Below are 19,796 nucleotides of genomic sequence, written 5' to 3'. Positions count from 1 at the left end.
GAGGTCAAATCCTTGTTCCTTTATAAGATGGATATTATCTTGTGAGCCTCAGGCAGATGGAACTACCCAGTATTGTTAAGGACCAACCCTTTGAAAAGGTCAAAAGAGATTCCGTCTCTAGAGTCCCAACCAAGTTCACGTATTTTGTCGATAGGAGCTTTTAAAAGTGCTTCTTATATTTTCACAGCATGTTTGCTCCCAGTTGTCTAAATAGTAGACTTGCAGTCATGTACTCAGTCTGGCAATGCTGAGGAGGATAATTCTAGAAAAACCATCACAAGGGGTCAAAACTGTTCTATGTCCTTGAACGATCAAAACGCTCCTGCGACTTAATTCCAACTTCTTCCTTCCCAGATGCACTTCAAACATTACTAATAACTACGTCCCTTACTAGTTGGGAAGGCAGTCCTTACCCTGAATGGCTACCCCCTAAGTTGCTGTACTTTTAAAGAAATCTCATTTCAAAGCACTGTTATATGGGTCAGAGTAGTTAAACTTCAGAGACAGGATTCTTTAAATTAAACACAAACTCACTGAGTGGTTTGGTGGGTTCAAAACGGGAGAGTTAGAAACAGTGCACAACACATAACAGATGAACGTGCGTGGCTTTGGACAACGTCAGACAGACAGACAGGAGCAGGACTGTTCAGATAAGGAGGGTATGTTTAAGGACGGGGGGGTGAGACGGGGTAGGGGGCACAAAGGTCACATGTCAGCGGAGAGTGAGAGATAGGTTTATATCAGGGAGGCAGGGAGAGTTAGGGCTCCTAGGTCAAGGGCAAGTACTGTGAATCAACAGGAAACAGAGACTTCACCTAGGCCTGGTTCCCATGAATGTATGTCTGAGCCAGGAAGTGTGCCTACCTCCCTATAAAGATGAACACTGTTTTGTTTGTTTGTTTGTTTGTTTGTTTTAACATGGAATAGAGTTCAAAAGCCCACAGGTTTGAAGCACAGAAATATTCGTTTCCATGAAGTGAGTCACAAGCACCTACCTTTGCGTGGTGTAAGTCTACCCCATACATGGAGAGCTTTTTGGCATTCTCCAGGAAGTGCATCTCTGCCTCGGCTGGCGTCATTCCTCTGGTCAGGAAAAATTTAAGTGTTACATCTTTTCCAATCAACTAGAATTGAAAATGGAAAAGCAACTGGCCCGCTCCTGCAGGCCCGTCTGTCTGCTGCTTCCCTTTACCTGGGAGGCCTGAAAGATCTCTCACTTAGTTCCCTCCTAATCTGGTACAAAGGCCTCCACTGGGAAACCAGCACATTCAAGTTTGAGCATCCCTAATTCAAAATTCCAAAGCTGAAATGCTCTAAAAATCCCAATCTTTTAAAGTATTGAGATGATGGTTTGAGGCATTCCAAAAAAATACTGTATAAGGTCACCTGGAGGTCACGCACGTCAGGTGTTTATTAAACATAACTGGGATTTCCTATTTAGATTCTCATCTCATCCCAAACATAGTTACTATGCCATATGTCCATAGTCTGAAAACATCTGAAATCTGAAACACCTCTGCTCCCAACCATTGTGAGTAACAGATACTTAGCAAAAGCGTGGGAAAATAATCTTGAGACATACAGCTTTGTAGGAACATTAAAAAAAAAAATGCCTGGCTACTTTGAGAGCGAGTTTACCTAGGCCACCATTTTAAGCACGTGTAGGCTCCGCCCCTCCCTTAGACCCTCCCACCGCAAAGCCCACAATGAGCGCACAAGGGCTCTCGGTACCGACCTGTGGCTCTTGTGCAGCTCGATCACTTTATCCTCCAGTTCTTTCGTGTGGTTTGGCGCAAAGCGGAACTCGCTAATGTAGTCATTTCCACATTCATCAGGATCATAGTCCCCAAGCTCTGACTGCACTGTGTAGGAGCCCAGCAGGGCGAGGGTCACGAAGGAACAGGGTAGGCGTCCAGACACAATATCATCTCGCAGCTGCAAGCAGAGGTAGTACCTTCCAGGGGCCAGAAGAACAAAGAGAAAGCTAGCGTTACTGCGCGCTGAAAGATGCGGAAGGGGCCATTCAGGGAGAACACGGTTCTACAAACACCATATTCGTGCATGAGATTACCAAGGAATCAGACTTAGTATTCATAAACAATTTCTCCCAGGCCAGTTAACTCTGTAAGGGTACATCTGCACACTCTTTTAACAATGTCAACTATAATCAATCAATCTATGTAAGGAGAAGCGAGTGGGTTATGAATGGTATTTAGAGAACTTACAAGCAGGACCTTTTCATAATAAAACAAGGCTTAATCAACCAAGCTCAGAGTGAAAGACATTTAAAGATGTATTTTCCTAGTATTTCCATCAGCAGTTGGGGTGAGTTGAGGATGGCCTTGTCTGGCATCAATTCGAGGAGATACCCTTGGTCCTGTCAAGGCTCGATGCCCCAGGGCAGGGAGGTGGGTGGATGGGTGGACACCCTTATAGAATCAGGGGGAAGGGAGATGGGATAGGAGGTTTCTGGAGGGAAAATTGGGAAAGGAGATAACATTTGAAATGTAAATTTAAAAAAATCCAATAAAAAAAAAAAAACAAAGGATGTTCTTATGTAAAATCACCAGAGCCAGGCAGCCTTCCGGGAGGGCTTATCCTCCTGAAGTCTAGACAACAGGACTTGTAATTCAACCAAGCCAACCCGAGATAACCCAACAGCTGAGGGTTAGGAGCTCTACCTAACCCTGGTTTTCTAAAAACCAGCAATTTCTACTCTTTTATATCGCTCTCTCTAGTATGATGTCTTCCTGGAATCTTGCTGACACAAATTCTATAAAAGTCTCCTACCTTGAAATCTGGGAACATTGTCATCATAGGCAAACAGTTTTAAAAGGAAGAGATATAACCCCCCTGTTTTTCATATAATTCTGCCATGATGTCGTAAAGCAACTGCATTAGTGGCCGATCTGTTTTTTGTTTATGTGAGATTCATAGATAGAAAACATGAAATAATAAAAAGATTGACAGATAACCTCCCCACAGGTGACAGTAACAAGCTTTAATGGTTATATAGTCATCTATGTGAGAGAAGTCTGCAGTAAGTTTGGCCACAGACAGATGCAAAGTCTGTGTAACTCAGATATTAGAATTCTTACACATCCCACGGTTCTAAGGATTCTACACCAGAAGGCGGGAGCTGTGCATTAATTGATAAGTCCAAGAATATTTAGGGTCTATAAGCACAAATCAGTCTTAACTAAGCGCTCAGTCCTGAGCAGAAGCGTCTTTATAAAAGACAAAGCACACATTTTCTCTAATTCGTTACAAACATAAAAGATATCCCTGGAACTGATCACTACTCTTTTCAAGAATTTTGATAAAATTGTCTTCCAATGCAGCAAGTGGAGGGGCACTGTTTTGAGAAATTTCTTTTCTTTGAAAAACCTTCCAAAAAAAAGAGTATGAGGCTTACACAGAAAATCGTGTGCACACGGGACCAAGTCATCTTGGTCATAGCCTCACCACTATGCATGGCAAGGGATGGGAAATTGAAATCACAGTGTGGAAACATCAACTGAGACATGCAGACTGAGAACAACGGTCCGGAATGCCCACGTCTTAGTGTCTGCCCCGAGATCCAAACGCTGAAAGGCTAGTCCAATCCCACGTGATGAGCTGGGTGGGGCTTCCAGGGGTGGTTAGATTCGGAGGGAGGAGCTTCATAAATGCGATTGGTGCCTTTAAAACAAGCTACAGGAAGTCTCCCCAGGGAGGGCACAGTAACAAGTCAGTGGTCTGCGACTAGGAAGCAGACCCTCACCATAAAGACTACCACTAGCAAACTTGTCTTGAACTCGTAGGCTCCAGAATGTATCAAGTAAATTTCTGTTTGTCAACCACAGTCTCTGGGGTTTGGGGAAGGGAGCAAGAACGGACTAAGTTACACGGTATGATTTTTGTAAAGGGAACCCCCTTTCGTTCTCTAAGCTCAGCCACCAATCGGGAATATTTGTCTGTTAGACCCATTTCTTAATATCTTCCCAGATACTATATTATATATTCCCAACTCTTTCACTGATTCGTGTCTTCTCCTCCCTCCTAATCTCTCCCTCCGTTGGGCTGTGAACTTTCAGGTTGGTAACACAGAGAGAAGCATGTAAAGACATTTGTAATTTAAGCTTAAAGCAGGATCCCTCAGTGTTGCCGCTATATCATGTATGGCTGGATCCCATGCAGGGTGGGTGGCTATCTCCGTTTTGCACGTTTCCCCGAAGTCCAGACAGACGGACATATCAGCCTCTCACTGGGGGATACAGTGGTGGGAACCCACGTTTGAGCTCATTTGGTTGCCTTTCCTTTGCCCTGTGCGAGGCAGTGACTGTCAGGCTACCACAGACGCTCTTTCTTAGCACACCCAAGACAGGCATGGCTCTCCCAGCATGCTACTGTTCCCACAGCCAACTTTCAAATACCTGGTGATATCTTCTGATAGCTGGGCAGGGTCTGGTGGGTAAAACTTCACATTAAATGAAAAATGCCAAGCACCACCTGCAGGGATAGGGCAGAAATCAGAAGAAATCCTTAGGGAACTACCATCTACGTGTGATTTTAAGTCAAAGCTCGTAGTGCCCCGACGACGCAGGGCAGTAACATCAGGTACCTTTGGACCACTGTTATCCGGACTCCATAGATAATTTAATTTTAAACCTTGACCCCAATCAAGTCATTTACTGGCCCCTTTAGGAAACAAGGAAAGTGACCAAATTTTCTCCTTTCTCTCATAATCAAGGATTTGCCTCTGTTGAAGGGAAGGGAAGCAAACCACAGAGGTGACCTTGCACCAGAGAGCTGGAACTGGCTAGATCCACTGCTATGAATTTCTCGGTAGCATGTATGCCAATCGCCAACAGAACTCACGTCTATTAGGGCCTTTCCACTCTGTTATTGCAAGCCAAATCCCATTAGGATAAATGTCAAGGTATGAGCAAACATATATTTATTTTATGGGAAAGGTCTGTGGTAGTGAATACTGCTTTCAATAAATGGGCTGCTCTGTAGCTGCTGAGAATTCCTTTCTGACCCAAGAGAACTTTCGTGGATACCCGGATGCATCAGAGGGACATCATCCAATCCCACTCACACCTCACACCAGCCTTTTTATACATTGGGCTATGTTTGGCCCATGGCATCGTTTAAGTCTTCTCCAGAAGCAAAAGTGTCAAGCAGATGTTGGCATCTCCATTCCCTGACCCGTCTGTACACTGCTACCCTTAAAGTGTCACCTTGATTTACTGAGTTTTTGGATTTAAGATGTTCCCTCGGAGCTCATGTTGAAGGCTTGGTCGTCACTGAAGCTGTGCTTAGGCAGGGCCTCTGGGATGTGACTGGATTATGCCAGCTACAACTTCATGACTGGATCAATCCCTTTACAGATTCATAGCATCATGGGAGGTAGAGGAGGGACACTTATAAAAGTAAGTCCTTCTCCTGCCACCTCCCCCTCCCTGGGAGTAAATGAGTCAAGCGACCACGGAGCTAAAACCAACCGTTTTTCCTTTAGGCTGGCTCCTGTCAGAAGCTATTGGGCACACTGAACTCCATGCTCCGGTAACGGAGCAACTGCCGTCAACATAAACAGGAAGCAGAGACACACTCGCTTTGACCTTTTCTGTATCTTTGTTTTTAGACATAATCTCTTATTTCTCTTGCTCATTTCTCTTGGCTTTAAGATACAGTGACCTGTCAAATTCTGGGCATCCCTCCTCTGTGACACCGAACTTGTTTCCCTCCGTCAGTGAGTACACTAATGGTTCTCTAGCATTTCCTCTGGAAGGATCTGCAAAGCTCCTCAAAGGTGCACTGACATTTGTGCCATGGGCTTGCTCATTCCGTGTTTCTGTGACCTAGTCCTCTCACACTGTCTTCCTCTGCCTGTGGAAGGACTTTTGGGAACTCCAGGTGCCCCACAAGCCATTCTCAGACAGCCCAGACAAAGGAGCACCACCATATATGTTTCCCCACTTCCGTCTCCTGCAGGGGTGGCAATGCTTGGCTCTGTCAGTGTCTACATTTCTGTCACCAAGGTCACAGCTCCACTTGTGACTCCTTGTTTATTCTCAGAACTACCACCACCTACCTCCTGCTTAAGGTTCTACATGCCAAAGAGTCGACAGCATCCAGTCAGCCATTACTGGGTGCTCAATACCATTTTCAAGATATTCAAGACACGAATGAAACACGGGCTTTAAGAATCATAATGCATAAATGTCTGCCATTCAAATATATTTTTTGGTGATCCTTTTCCTACCCTTTCAAAAAGAATCTTTATTATTGTGAAACCTGTCTTATTTTGTTTTATGTTCCTATTGATTCTAGCTCGGTTCTCACTAAAACAGATCCCCTTCAGTGTCTAACAATAGTCAGGTGACATCAGGAGCTGGCTTTACACCAAGCAAGTGGGATTCAAACTAATGGATTACTCATGGGAAGAAGATTGATTGCTCCTCGTAATTTTCATGGACTTCAAGTAAGCCTTGGCTCCATTGACAACTCAGAGTTGGAAACCAATCACCAGAGAGTATAAGCGACTTTTCAACACAAAACCCTCATTCTACTTATTGATTTGTAGACGACAGTGAGCCCAAACGTGTTCTGAGAAATGCCAAGTTTCTAAGCTTTATTCTGGAGGCTTCCATTCCTAAGCCTTGGAATATTGTGTTGAACCTTTGGTTTTAGTAAGCATCCTAATTTGGGAGGTGGCTGTGATGACCTCTATTACAAAGGAGTCACCTTCTTAAGCTCATGCTGGAACAACTCCAAAGTCTTTCAGTGCATTTGCAAACAAGTGGAAATTTTAAGGAGAGAGTGACACAATCTACATGCCAATCATGGACCCAAACAAAAGCCAGGGAGATGAGACACTGAACCAGAGATTACCGAGAAAATGAAATTAGGAGAGAGGAAAAGCGAGGGAGAGGAGGGGGTGGGAGGGAAGAAGGAAGGGAGAGAGAGAGAGAGAGAGAGAGAGAGAGAGAGAGAGAGAGACAGACAGACATGGTGAGGAAGGAGGGGCTCATGTAAAAGGACTGACAGCCTCTGCTCCAAGGATGGCCTAGAGGGAAAGAGAAAGCAGTCCCAACACAGTGATGTAAATACTGTGTGTGCACCATGCAGTATTTCAAATGATAAACTTTTGATAAACAAAGGGCTGCCTTTTATTAAAAGGTTATTAATCTTCAACACTGGTCAGATATTCAAATCTAACCATCTTTTCCTAACACAAGTCACTGTATATCACATTGCTATTACAGGTCATAAACTACCTTATTCTATACCATACGATTCACATTATATAGTAGAAGGCAAGATTTTTAAGCTCTAGTGTGGGTGTATAAAACACACGACCCTGAGTGCTTTCCTAAGAACAAGCTGTCCAGTGTCAGCATTTACATGAATCCGAGACTTAAGAGTTCACCAGCTTGGTCTCCAGTCTCTGAAAGATCTCATCCTACCAGTTGGGTAGGGTCTTGCTAGTAAAGATGTTGACCTTATGCAATCTTCACTAAGACAAATAAGTGGAAAAACACTTCCATTTTAATCTACATCTGAACACTAGATCTTAGCAACTTGCTTAATATCATTAGCTACTTCTGTCCCAGATCTGAGCTGTGCTTATGGAATGGTCTCTGTCAATTAGGAGACATACACTTTTTTGTTGTTCATGACTCTCTGTCTCTTTGAGACGGAGTCCTACTTAGTATCCCAGGCTGGGTATTGAACCCATGATCATCATGCCCTAGCCTCCTCAAAGCTGGGATTTACAAACATGTGCCACTAGGCCCAGCAGAAATGTCCATCTCTTGTCCTTAGGGAGAGAGGAAAGGTTGCCAAGGACAACGGATTAACTGGTTTGCTACCCCCTTTCAAAGTCACCAAACAGTTAATTTTAGCGTGGCTCTGTACATTAGTGACCATTTTAACATGAATAATTAAGTTTGGAACTTTAAATACTTAAGTGGTAAGTGCGGCAAAACCTGATTAAATTGTATTTCACATCTGGGTACAGGCAAGAAGCAGGTCACCTGTCAAAGCCATTTTAGTTTCTGAGCTGTGAGGACAAAAACAAGCCTTCCTGGAGCCAGACCCATGTGTCAGACCACATTTCACCTGGCAATGGTCTCCGAGCCCTTTCTTCTTCTTAGGAGCCACTTGGGTGTCGGTTACCAGTCCACGCAACACCCCTTCCACACACCGCCGCCATGCCACATAAAAGAACTAGAAGGAACTTACTTCGAATCTGCTTTTTAATTTCCTTAGCAGGGTCCAACCAGTTCTGAAAAAAGAAATGGACAGTATGAATTTGAATCAAAAAGAGGAGATAAATCGAGCAATGATTGGACATAGACAAGCCTTGTGAGAGCACAAATGCTAAATCAGGAGACACGTGCATTTACAGGGCCTGATAAAATTCTCCTGGGAAAAGCCAGATGTTTAATAATAAATCAGATTTTGCCTGTCACTTCAGTAGGAATATTCTTGACTTGTGTGCAATAAAAACAAACGATCCGTATGAACGGAACTTCCACACTTGGCTTTCAGTGTCCACGCAATGGAAACAGGGCCCCTCTTTGCTTCCTGCTTAGTTATGGGATAAATCTCTGAACTGCTGCACTTAGTCAAGTATAAGCATGTAGAGATATCATCCTAGACACCGAACACCTACTCACACGTGGTACAGGCGCTCACACACTGCACAGGTGCTCACATACTGCACAGGTCCTCACACACCGCACAGGTGCTCACACACTGCACAGGTCCTCACATACTGCACAGGTGCTCACACTGCACAGGTGCTCACACACATCGCACAGGTCCTCACACATTCTACACAGGTGCTCACATACTGCACAGGTGCTCACATACTGCACAGGTGCTCTCACATACCACACAGGTGCTCTCACACACCACACAGGTTCTCACACACACTGCACAGGTGCTCACACACACTGCACAGGTGCTCACGTACTGCACAGGTGCTCACACACACCACACAGGTGCTCTCACACACCACACAGGTCCTCACACACTGCACAGGTGCTCTCACACACCACACAGGTCCTCACACACCACACAGGTGCTCTCACACACCACACAGGTCCTCACACACCACACAGGTGCTCACACACTGCACAGGTGCTCTCACACACCACACAGGTCCTCACACACCACACAGGTGCTCTCACACACCACACAGGTGCTCTCACACACTGCACAAGTGCTCACACACACTGCCCAGGTGCTTACACACTGCCCAGGTGCTCACACTGCACAGGTGCTCACACACACCACACAGGTGTTCTCACACACCACACAGGTGCTCACACACTACACAGGTACTCAAACACTGGATAGGTTACCAGTTGGCAAATATCATTCTAATTTTTTATGTCACATCCACAGTTTCTTCACAGAGTTGGGGGGTATACATATGTTTTCCACATAGGATCTAAATATTTGGCTACCATGAGATCAAGAGAGATGTATTATGGGGAAAAGCCCTTGATCAAATGGTTCCCCAGCATTAAATCTAGAAGATGAAAACTGCCGCTGACCTACTGTTTCAAAATTCAAGGATACGGGAAGTTGCCTAGGATTCTCTTCATGAAGGAAAAGGGAGACAAGTCACATTTAGGGACCCAAAGATGCATGCGCATGGGGCAGGGGTTGTACACAGAGAAAGCTGCATGTCCCTTTGATTTCACGTCACTTCTGTACAGTAACACACAACCAGCCTTTATGGTTCACAGTCTTTGACCTCTCACCTTCTGATTCTCTGCGTCTCGATACGTGAGACCGAAGTAGTCTTTTTCTAGCAAGTTCAGATGTTCGCACACTTTGTCAAACAGCACTTGTCCTCGGGAGCGCTTCTGTACAGGAGGGAAGAGAGAAGAAGCTATTCAACACATGCAGAAAATCTCCCAAGAGACTAAAGCACAACAGGGCCAAGCATAGAAAGCAGACTGTTGGAAGGGGTTGGTGAGTGTCGGTCTCAGTGGCCCATGTCTGTGACCCCAGACCAGGGCCAGATGAGACAGGGGGATGCCCAGTGCTCTCTATCTGGCCACTCAGTGACTTCCAGGCTCAGCGAGAGGCTGTGTGAGCTCATGCTCATAGCTCATCACCGAGCAGACAGCATGGAGATAAGCCTCAGGGCGTTTCTGGTTGGATTTACCTAGATTAGGTCAGCCTCTGTGTGTACCTGTGAGGGTATGTATGAAGTAGAGATGTTGACGCAGGAAGACCCATATTTACTATGCATCCCACCTTTACACGGGCAGGGGTTCTAAACTATGAATCAAGAGAGAAAGGAAACCAGTTTGGTGTGAGCGCTCGTCACTCTGCATTTACAGCTCGGGAACAATAAATAGAACAATCACTGTTGGCAGAGCAGACTCCGAGTCGGTGGTTAGAGGCCTCTGAAGCACGAGGTGGAAACAGAAGTTATCACGATCCGATTGTTCAGCTGATGGCTATCTCCCCCACCTGATTAACCTTTTCCCCTCCCAGAGATTCACCCCACAACAAAGCCGCGATGCCCTGCTTTCTCCACCACAAGAAACTGTAGCCCCAATCTGTGAGTCAAAGTGAACCACTCCTTCCTTCCAACTTGTCATCACACGATGAGACAAATAACTGGTATTCCTTCTATCAGAAGATGAGGGGCAAAGTGATAAAGACGGCTGAGGTTGACCTCTGGCCCTGAAACCCGGAGTCATGCCTATGTACATCCACACATGACACAAATACACAAACATCCATGCACCACACCCCTGCACACACACACCTGTATATATACACATACACATCAACACACACACCTGTACACACACACCTACAGACACCCACCTGCACACACACACATCTACACACAAACACACCTGCATACACACACCTGCACACACCTGTACACACATACACCCATACACACACCTGTATACACACACACCTGTGCACACTTGTACACACACACCTGCACACACACACCTGTATACACACACACCTGTACAGACACCTGTACACACACACCTGTACAGACACCTGTACACACACACCTGTACAGACACCTGTACACACACACACACACACACACCTGTACAGACACCTGTACACACACATACACACACACCTGTTCAGACACCTGTATACACACACCTGTACACACATATCTGTACACACCTGCACACACACATACCTACACATACACACCTGCACACTGACACACACACACAACTACCACCAGCAGGCTTAGCAGTTTTATGCTCTCAAGATGCTAGGTAACACACACACACACACACACACACACACACACACACACACACACACACAAAGAGATCCTCATCCTACAAATGAATATACAACAACAACAACAACAACAACAACAACAACAAAATGTTACTGGTGTCACCAAGGAAGAATGGGTGACTGGGGGCTGACTCTTACGTAGAAGTATCTGGAGAAAGCCTGATGCTCAGTGTCAAACGCTCTGAAACACAAACCGTCTGAGAGCTGGAGAGAGCACACAGGACTTACACAGCCATGTTCAGAATGATCAGACACAACAGCTCCCCGGGTCTGGGGAGAGCTAGCTCTGTGTCTTATCCCTTCACATTCTATTCCGATCTTCACTCAACTTCTTATAGGTGATGTCCCCCTTAGCTGTGCTCATTTCTGTAATTTCGTTGTGACATTCGGTCTTGTGTAATGGTAGTCCGAATTTTCTCACCTCCCTTGAGAAGAAATAAGGCGAACATGACGACACGGAGGTAGCAAAACACTAAGTTTAAAGATTACAGTTAGGTCACACGAATAAGTGACACCAACGGATGTGCTGCACCGTGGATCCTCAAGCAGTCATCTAGCAAGGGGGGGCATTAATCACTGGGGAAACGGCCATCAGCTGGAATATTGTGCTAATGTCCATCAATTTCCGTCAAGTGCTTCAAAGGCCTTTAAACGCAGCCATGGAGTCTGCAATGTAACTGCCAACGATTAAGCTAAATTACTTTCCTGCTCTGCGGTATTGATATTTTATATGCAATATGCTAAGCATATTTATCTTTGAAATTTGATGTATTAACAGTGAGATAAAAGAAAATTGGTAAACTCTGTCCGTGACAAAATAATAACCATGAAAAGACCTGTGAGTGGAGCGGGTAACTGTGCATTTGTAATTATCCTGAAAGCTAGTCACTCAGTCCTCCCAAAGCCTAAGTGTTTGAGGAAAGGGATACATTCTGATGGGGAGGTAATGTGGAAATTATAGCAAGCTACAAAAGCAATGGCGTGTTCCACGGAGTAAGAAAATAACGACTCGCTGGCCAAACTAAAACACACGACTCAGAAATGTGAAAAAGCGGTTTATTCTACAGCATTTCTGAACTGTGACTGAAACACTGTAAAGTCTGTCTGTTAACACGGGTTCTTCCACCAGGGTGACCGACTCAGGAAGATGACTTCCAGTGTTCTCCCCTTGACCTGGCAGGGACACAGACAGCCTGAGGACTTCGTCATTTCCTGTTTGTCAGAAATGATTTACATTAATGACTCCTAGTTCCCTCTGTAGTAGTCTGCCTTTTTTTATAATTTGAACATATTCTGTTCATAGTGGTCCCTCCCTCACAGCCATGATATCTCGTTTCTTGGCCTTAAAAACCTTTAAGCCAGTTACTGAACAACTACTATACACCCATCTCTGATACATGTGACTACTACATCCATCCATCTGTCCATCCATCTACTACAAGTGCATCTACCTACTACATGTGCATGTACTATACGTCCATCTACTACACGTGTATCTACTTACTACATGTGCATCTTCTTACTACACATGTATCTACTACACATGTATGTACTTACTACATGTGTATCTACTTACTACATGTGCATCTTCTTACTACAAATGTATCTACTACACGTGTATCTACTTACTACACATGTATCTACTACATGTGTATCTACTTACTACATGTGTATCTACTTACTACATGTGTATCTACTACACATGTACAATATGGACTAGAAACAATGACATCTCTACCTCTAAGTGTCAGATACTCAGAGGTTCGAGAATGTTTGTCACCTCTCCATTTTCCTGCTGCCGTAGGGCCATGACAGGCATGAGGCTACTTGATGGTGTAGGGCTATGGCGGGTGTGAAGCTATAACTCACCTCCTGAGGTTGACTGGGTTTAAAATAATTTTCCTTGTCTCTTGGGTCTCTGGCAGCCCCACATTCTGGCAACAAAGAAGCTGCTAGTGGTGAGAGCTAAGACTTTAAACTTGTTTTCCACATTGAGACTGCTCCACTCCCTGAAATCTCTTCCTGATAGGAACAGGTCTTGATTTTTCTAACTCAGATTTTGTTTTTGAGTGGATTACTCAACTATTCCTACTTCTTGACATCTGTTACTTCTCCACTGCTGTGATGAAATACCACAGTCAAAAGCAACTTCAGGAAGAATTTTATTTTGGCTTATAGTTCCAGGGACCTTGGCGCCCATAATGGCTGGAGACGCAGCGGTGCAGGGGCAGGGAACTGAGAGACCACATCTCGTCTGTACACCGGAAACAGAAAGACAACTAGAGGTGGGGTGAGGCTACAGGTTCTCAAAGCCCGCCTCCAGTGATAATACTTCCTCCAACCATGCTTCACATACTAAAGTTTCCATAACATCCCCTAAAACACCACCAGGGGACCAAGTGTTCAAGTACCAACCATAGGGAGCTTTTCTCATTTGAAGCACAACTCGTAAATAAATACACGACTAAGGCCCAACAGATGAGAAGTTTTAGAGAATTTGTATTTATCTGTGATAGCTCTCAAAGACATGCTTTTCATTAAATGATTAAATAAAGGTTCCTTGTCATTAGACTGGGGGCCATGCGATTGCTTAATGCCAACTCGATGGGATTTAGAATCAGTTTGGAGACCTGGAGATGTCTGTGAGGGATTTACAGAGAGACGTACGTGAGGATAGAGGACCCACCCTGAACATGGGCAGTGCCATCCTATGTCCTGATTGTCTGGACTGAGTGAAATGGGGGAGGGGTAGAGTCCTGCATTGGCACTCATTCTGCCTGTTCACCGCAGACTCAGTGTGACAGTGCTCCTACATTCTTGCCACCATGTTGTCTTCCTCTCAAACTGTAAGCCAAAATAAATCTTCCCTTTCTGAGTCACCTGTTCTTATCTACATCATCACAGCACGAGAAAAATAAAAGAATACAGGGACATAAATGGATATTTTGAGTCAAATGAGGAAATGTATGTATATATACACATGCACACACATACATATATACACATATGTACATGTATATGTTTATACATATATATATACATACATGCACACACATAAACATATGTACATACACACATGTACACATATACATATGTGTGCATATACAAACATGCACATATACATACATGCACATACATGTCTACATGTTTATATGTATGTTTACATACACATGTCTATATGTGTATACATGTAGATATATGTATACATACATGTACATGTATATATCTTTGTATGTAGCTATGTACATATATGTGTGTGTATGTATGTGCATATGCATTTTTTCACTCATTCCAAATTAATGGATCAGTTACCTAACCAGGTAAGATTAAGTTTTAACGCTTGTCCCTTGAGAGTTAAGTCATCTTTGACTTTCTCAAGGAGTTCCTTGTTCACATGCAGCATTTCCTATGGTATCTTCTGTGGAAGAAGTTGTTTTGGTCCCAGAGGAGCATACCTGTGTTCACACCTACTTAGGTTCCTAATTTTAAAATTCCCCAACAGGAGGATTCTAAAGCAACTTTAATTTCTGTGAGAAAATACTCACTTTTTCAAATTCGCTTTAGGCCCACTTGGGCACATTTCAAGCCTCTTGTATCAATACTCTGTGTTATGAGAAAACTGACTTACCTGCATTAATGCTTAAAATCTGACAACATCCCTTCCCAACAAACATTCTCAGAAAAAAAATGTTCTCAAGAAATGACGGATGAACCAGCCAGAATCTTCAATGAAATGATACAAATAACCATCTAAAACACTGACAAAATCCTACAGAAGATTAACTTGCCTTTGAAGCTATTCTCAACATGTGTGCATGAAAGTTACAAATGTCTTACACGGCTTCTGAGTTCTGCAATTTAAGGAGACATCTAAAATGCACATTGTTTTTGCCTGGGTTCTGGGGATGAAAACCAAGTGCCCTGAATGCCTGGTCACCAGGCAAGTGTTCTACCACTGAGCTCCATGCCCAGCATGCACAGGCTTTCACCGCAGTGCCTGCTAGCTGACAAATGCTGTCAGGCAAGATTATCAGTGTGGCGATCTCCTTCCTACCTGAGCAGAAGCGTAAGCACCATTCCTGGCAGGCTGAAATGACTGACAGAACAACCCCACCCCTGACTGAAGAAAGAAGAGCAAAGGGGGAGCCACTCCACTCAGGGGTGCCCCCCTCAAACAGGGTGACTTGTCCACCTTGGAGCCCCTGGAAATAATTTCTTAATTCGTGTTTACATAAATAGTACAAAAGGAGAGACACAAAGTTGCATGCAGTCTCAGCCCAAGACCGACAGGAGGGACTGGTGTGAAGGAGGCTCTCCCAAAAAGACTAAACCTGAAATGAGAGAAGTTTGACACGTCAAACATCACCCTCTGCTTTAGGAACCAGGCTGCAGCTAAGCATCAGAGCGGGTTGATCAGGGCAGAAATGAGAAATGGGTTTGTTTGAGAGCACGGGGCTGACCAGTACCACCTAATCCTCAGTGATGCGACTGGGAGCCACATTAGATGTGCTTGTCATCAGAGTGTGCATTTACAGACCTGTGCACAAGCACACAGAAAATGGAACAACAACAACGACAACAGTGAGAACAATTAACAATAAAGACAACAATGACAATGACAACAGTGAAAACAAAGACAATGACAATAAAAACAATGGTGATGAAGACAATGACAATAACAACAACAACAGTGAGAACAACTACAACAACAGTGAGAACAACAATAAGAACAACAACGACAACAACAGCGAGAACAACAACAACAGTGAGAACAACAATAAGAACAACAACAACAGTGAGAACAACTACAACAACAGTGAGAACAACAATAAGAACAACAACGACAACAACAGTGAGAACAACAACAACAGTGAGAACAACAATAAGAACAACAACAACAGTGAGAACAACAACAGTGAGAACAACAATAAGAACAACGACAACAACAGTGAGAACAATAAGAACAACAACGACAACAACAGTGAGAACAATAAGAACAACAATGACAACAACAGTGAGAACAATGACAACAACAGTGAGAACAACAATAAGAACAACAACGACAACAGTGAGAACAACAACAGTGAGAACAACAACCTCGACAACAACAACAGTGAGAACAATTAACAATAAAGACAACAATGACAATGACAACAGTGAAAACAAACAACAATGACAATAAAAACAATGGTGATGAAGACAATGACAACAACAATGAGAACAATGACAACAATGACAATGACAACAGTGAGAACAACAAAGACGACAATGACAATGAAAATAACAATGATGATGAAGGCAACGACAATGATGACAGTGAGAACAATGACAACAAAGACAATGACAACGATGAACATGAAAACGACACTGACAACAATGAGAACAACATAAAGGATAACAACAAAAATGACAACAACAGTGACGATGACAAAAACAATGACAATGACACTGACAACAGTGAGAACAGTGATGACAATGATGTTGACAATGACGAAGATGATGACAACAACAATGACGAAGTCAACAAGAAAGATGGCAATGACAACAACGATAATGAAGCCAACTACAACAACAATGACGGTGAAAACGACAACAATGACAACACGAGGGAGGTAACCCAATCATAGAAAAACACATATGGTTTCCACACTGATAAGAGGATATCAGCCCAAAAGCTCAAATTACCCAAGATGCAATCCACAGACCACATGAAGCTCAAGAAGGATGACCAAAATGCAGATGCTTCATTCCTTAAAAGGGGGAACAAAAATATTCATAGGAGGGGATGTGGAGGCAAAGTCTGGAGCAGAGACTGAAGAAACGGCCATTCAGAGCCTGCCCCACTTGTGCCATATATATATAATGTATAGTCACCAAACTAGATAAGATGGATGAAGCTAAGAAGTGCAGGCTGACAGGAACCGGATATAGCTCTCTCCTGAGAGACACAACCAGAACATGTCAAATACAGAGGTGAATGCCAGCAGCAAACCACTGAACTGAGAACGGGACCCCCGTTGGAGGAATTAGAGGAAGGACTGAAAGAGCTGAAGGGGCTGCAACCCCATAACAACAATGCCAGCCAACCAGAGCTTCCAGGGACTAAGCCACTACCCAAAGACTATACATGGACTGACCCTGGACTCTGACCTCATAGGTAGAAGAGGATGGCCTTGTTGGGGCACCAGGGGAAGGGGAAGCCCTTGGTCCTGCCAAGGCTGGACCCCCAGTGCAGGGGAATATGGGGGGGGGATGCATGGGTGAGGAGAACACCCTTATGGGGGAGAGGGAGGAGATGAGGGCTTATAGGCAGGAAATCGGGAAAGGGAATTATATTTTAAATGTAAATAAAGAAATATATCCAATTTAAAAAATAAAAAAAAAGACAATGTCAACAAAGAGAAAAACAATGACAAGGACAACAAGAGAAATGGTAACAACAACCACATCCAAATTAAAAACAAAAGCCAAACAAGCCATACTGTGACAACTTAGCTACAAGCCGCAGGGAGGGGACACTGAGGCTCCACAGCCTCTCACATACTCTGAATCCAGATGGCCACACTGGTGCCCCTCACGTCCCATCAGGAGCCTTCCTTACACAGAGCACCGGTTTTCCTGGGAAGTTCCCCTCTTGGGTGGCTGCAGTGCCCATTCCTGTTTGTATTTCTGCTGCCTGAGGAGGGGAAAGCTCTCACTTTCTATTGCTGGGTAAACAAGGAAGGGGCCTCTGTGCCACAGAAGCCTGCTGGCCGGATCCTAAGGAAGAATTCCTGCTCACACCATGTTGGATTAATCTTGAGGCAAAACTCCACCTTTAAAAACAATGTCTCCCCCATGCGCTTCCTTTTCTCATTGCATTTTCTCATTGGATGCTTGAGTATTCCCTGCATCTCTGAGGATCATTGGAAACTTCATTTCTAAGGGATTGCACTACTGTTTCCCTTGGGCCCCGGGAGCTCACGAAGACCTCGATGGACTCCGTGTGCCAGGGCTCCAGCCTCTGTGGCCAGCTCAGCTCTGTTCACCATCCTGCCCTGGGCCTTCCTTTTCTCTACCATGCTCTCGGCAAAAGCATTCTAACACCGTGTGTTGTGGGAGTGGGTTTGCTCTTCAACTTATACGTGACTGCAGTCAAAGCCAGGGACAAACAGAGCTGGTGTCTGGACAACTGAATCCACAAGGTCTCTTAAAGGAGCTGGAGACAGACGGAGCCCTGGGAACCAAGACGTGCTATAAGCTGTCCTTGACGCAGCTACCGTGCTTTATACTTTCTGTCTCCAGTGTACAGTCAAAGCCACATCCAATAAGCACGCTGGAAAGTTCATTATCCCCATCGCCCCTGCCACAACCATTCCCACGGGAGGGGGGCAGGCATAATGGCAGCTACCAGCATATGCAGGCCCATGTGGGATGCGGGCTGCACACGCATGAAGACTGACACGTGAGGCAGAGATTAAATGTATAGAGGACACATATGTCTGCTTCCAGCCTCCTTTTTTAATTTTATAGGCTACCAGCTCCCCACCTCACCCCCAAACAGTAGTCCTTTCAAACAAGAAGCTAGCAATTAGTCAACAACTATCTTGCCATACTCTTCCTGTGTGGTTAGGTGATCACCACCTAGGGCAGTCTGTTGAAATGGAAATATGGAATGGTGTCCTGGTCCTGAGATGATTTTAGGAAAAATAGTTAATATGTGACTTATTTACCTGTCTAAATTGACTACATGTTCGAGTTTACCTAACGTCACTTAAACATCTTAAGATGGGTAATTTCACGTTTATTTTTACGTTTCATTGGAGCACATTAGACAGCCCCAGTTTAGACTCTGGTTGTGCAACTACCCGGCTATGGGTTAGCAAAGAGGTCACCCAATGTCTCTTGAGTTTTACTGTCTCCATCACAAGACAGAAGTGTGATTAGCGCTCCTTTGCAGGGTAGTGTGTGAGGCAAGCGGAGAGGCATACAGCCCAGATCCTGGAAAGCAGTAAGGAAAAAGCACTGCTAATCATCCTTAGGTCCCTTCAGTAAGCTCAAGGCAGTTTCTAATCCCGAAAGTCTCAGAAACTCAAGTACTTCTATCGAAGGCCCATTTCTTCTATGACGAATCCGCAAAAATCATTACGCTGCTCTTATGACTCACACGGTCATACTCGCCGTAGAGGTAAAAAACGACAAAATGATCTTTGCAAAACGCCATCCCTACCGTCAGTGACATGGGTATGCTTTCAGCCTTTTACACACAGGATGGTTCTGAATATGCATCGGGGAGACTGGCACATTTGGCTATCTCTTAGGCCAAGGCATAAGACGGGCATATATTGTCATGGAGACGGCATGCCACACCGTCAAAACAGAAGTGAGTGATGAGAGCGCATTAGCATCATCCCCCCCAGCATCTTCCACAAGATTCAAGGCACAAACACTTCCGGCACATACATCATCCAAGTCCCCTCTTGCAATTAAGCCCTGGGACCTTTTTATTTTTG

General features: G+C 44.4%; 1 protein-coding gene across 50 annotated transcripts in view; it reads right to left on the bottom strand.

The window, feature by feature from the left end:
- The window catches only part of Epb41l3 (erythrocyte membrane protein band 4.1-like 3), a 204,411-nt gene that overhangs the window by 39,714 nt on the left and 144,901 nt on the right, over positions 1-19,796 (bottom strand). For all 50 annotated transcript variants that reach the window (XM_063266554.1, XM_063266552.1, XM_063266563.1 and 47 more), the window contains exons 4-8: positions 9,765-9,869; positions 8,233-8,275; positions 4,416-4,491; positions 1,736-1,954; positions 996-1,083 (exon numbers count right to left, since the gene is read on the bottom strand). In XM_063266554.1, coding sequence (XP_063122624.1) covers positions 996-1,083; positions 1,736-1,954; positions 4,416-4,491; positions 8,233-8,275; positions 9,765-9,869 — 531 coding nt within the window. The remainder of the gene's footprint in view (positions 1-995; positions 1,084-1,735; positions 1,955-4,415; positions 4,492-8,232; positions 8,276-9,764; positions 9,870-19,796) is intronic.

Source organism: Rattus norvegicus, chromosome 9 (assembly GCF_036323735.1).
Source record: "Rattus norvegicus strain BN/NHsdMcwi chromosome 9, GRCr8, whole genome shotgun sequence".
NCBI lineage: Eukaryota > Metazoa > Chordata > Mammalia > Rodentia > Muridae > Rattus > Rattus norvegicus.
The sequence above is the reverse complement of the archived record's forward strand: the minus strand, read 5'-3'. Positions and strand labels throughout refer to the sequence as shown.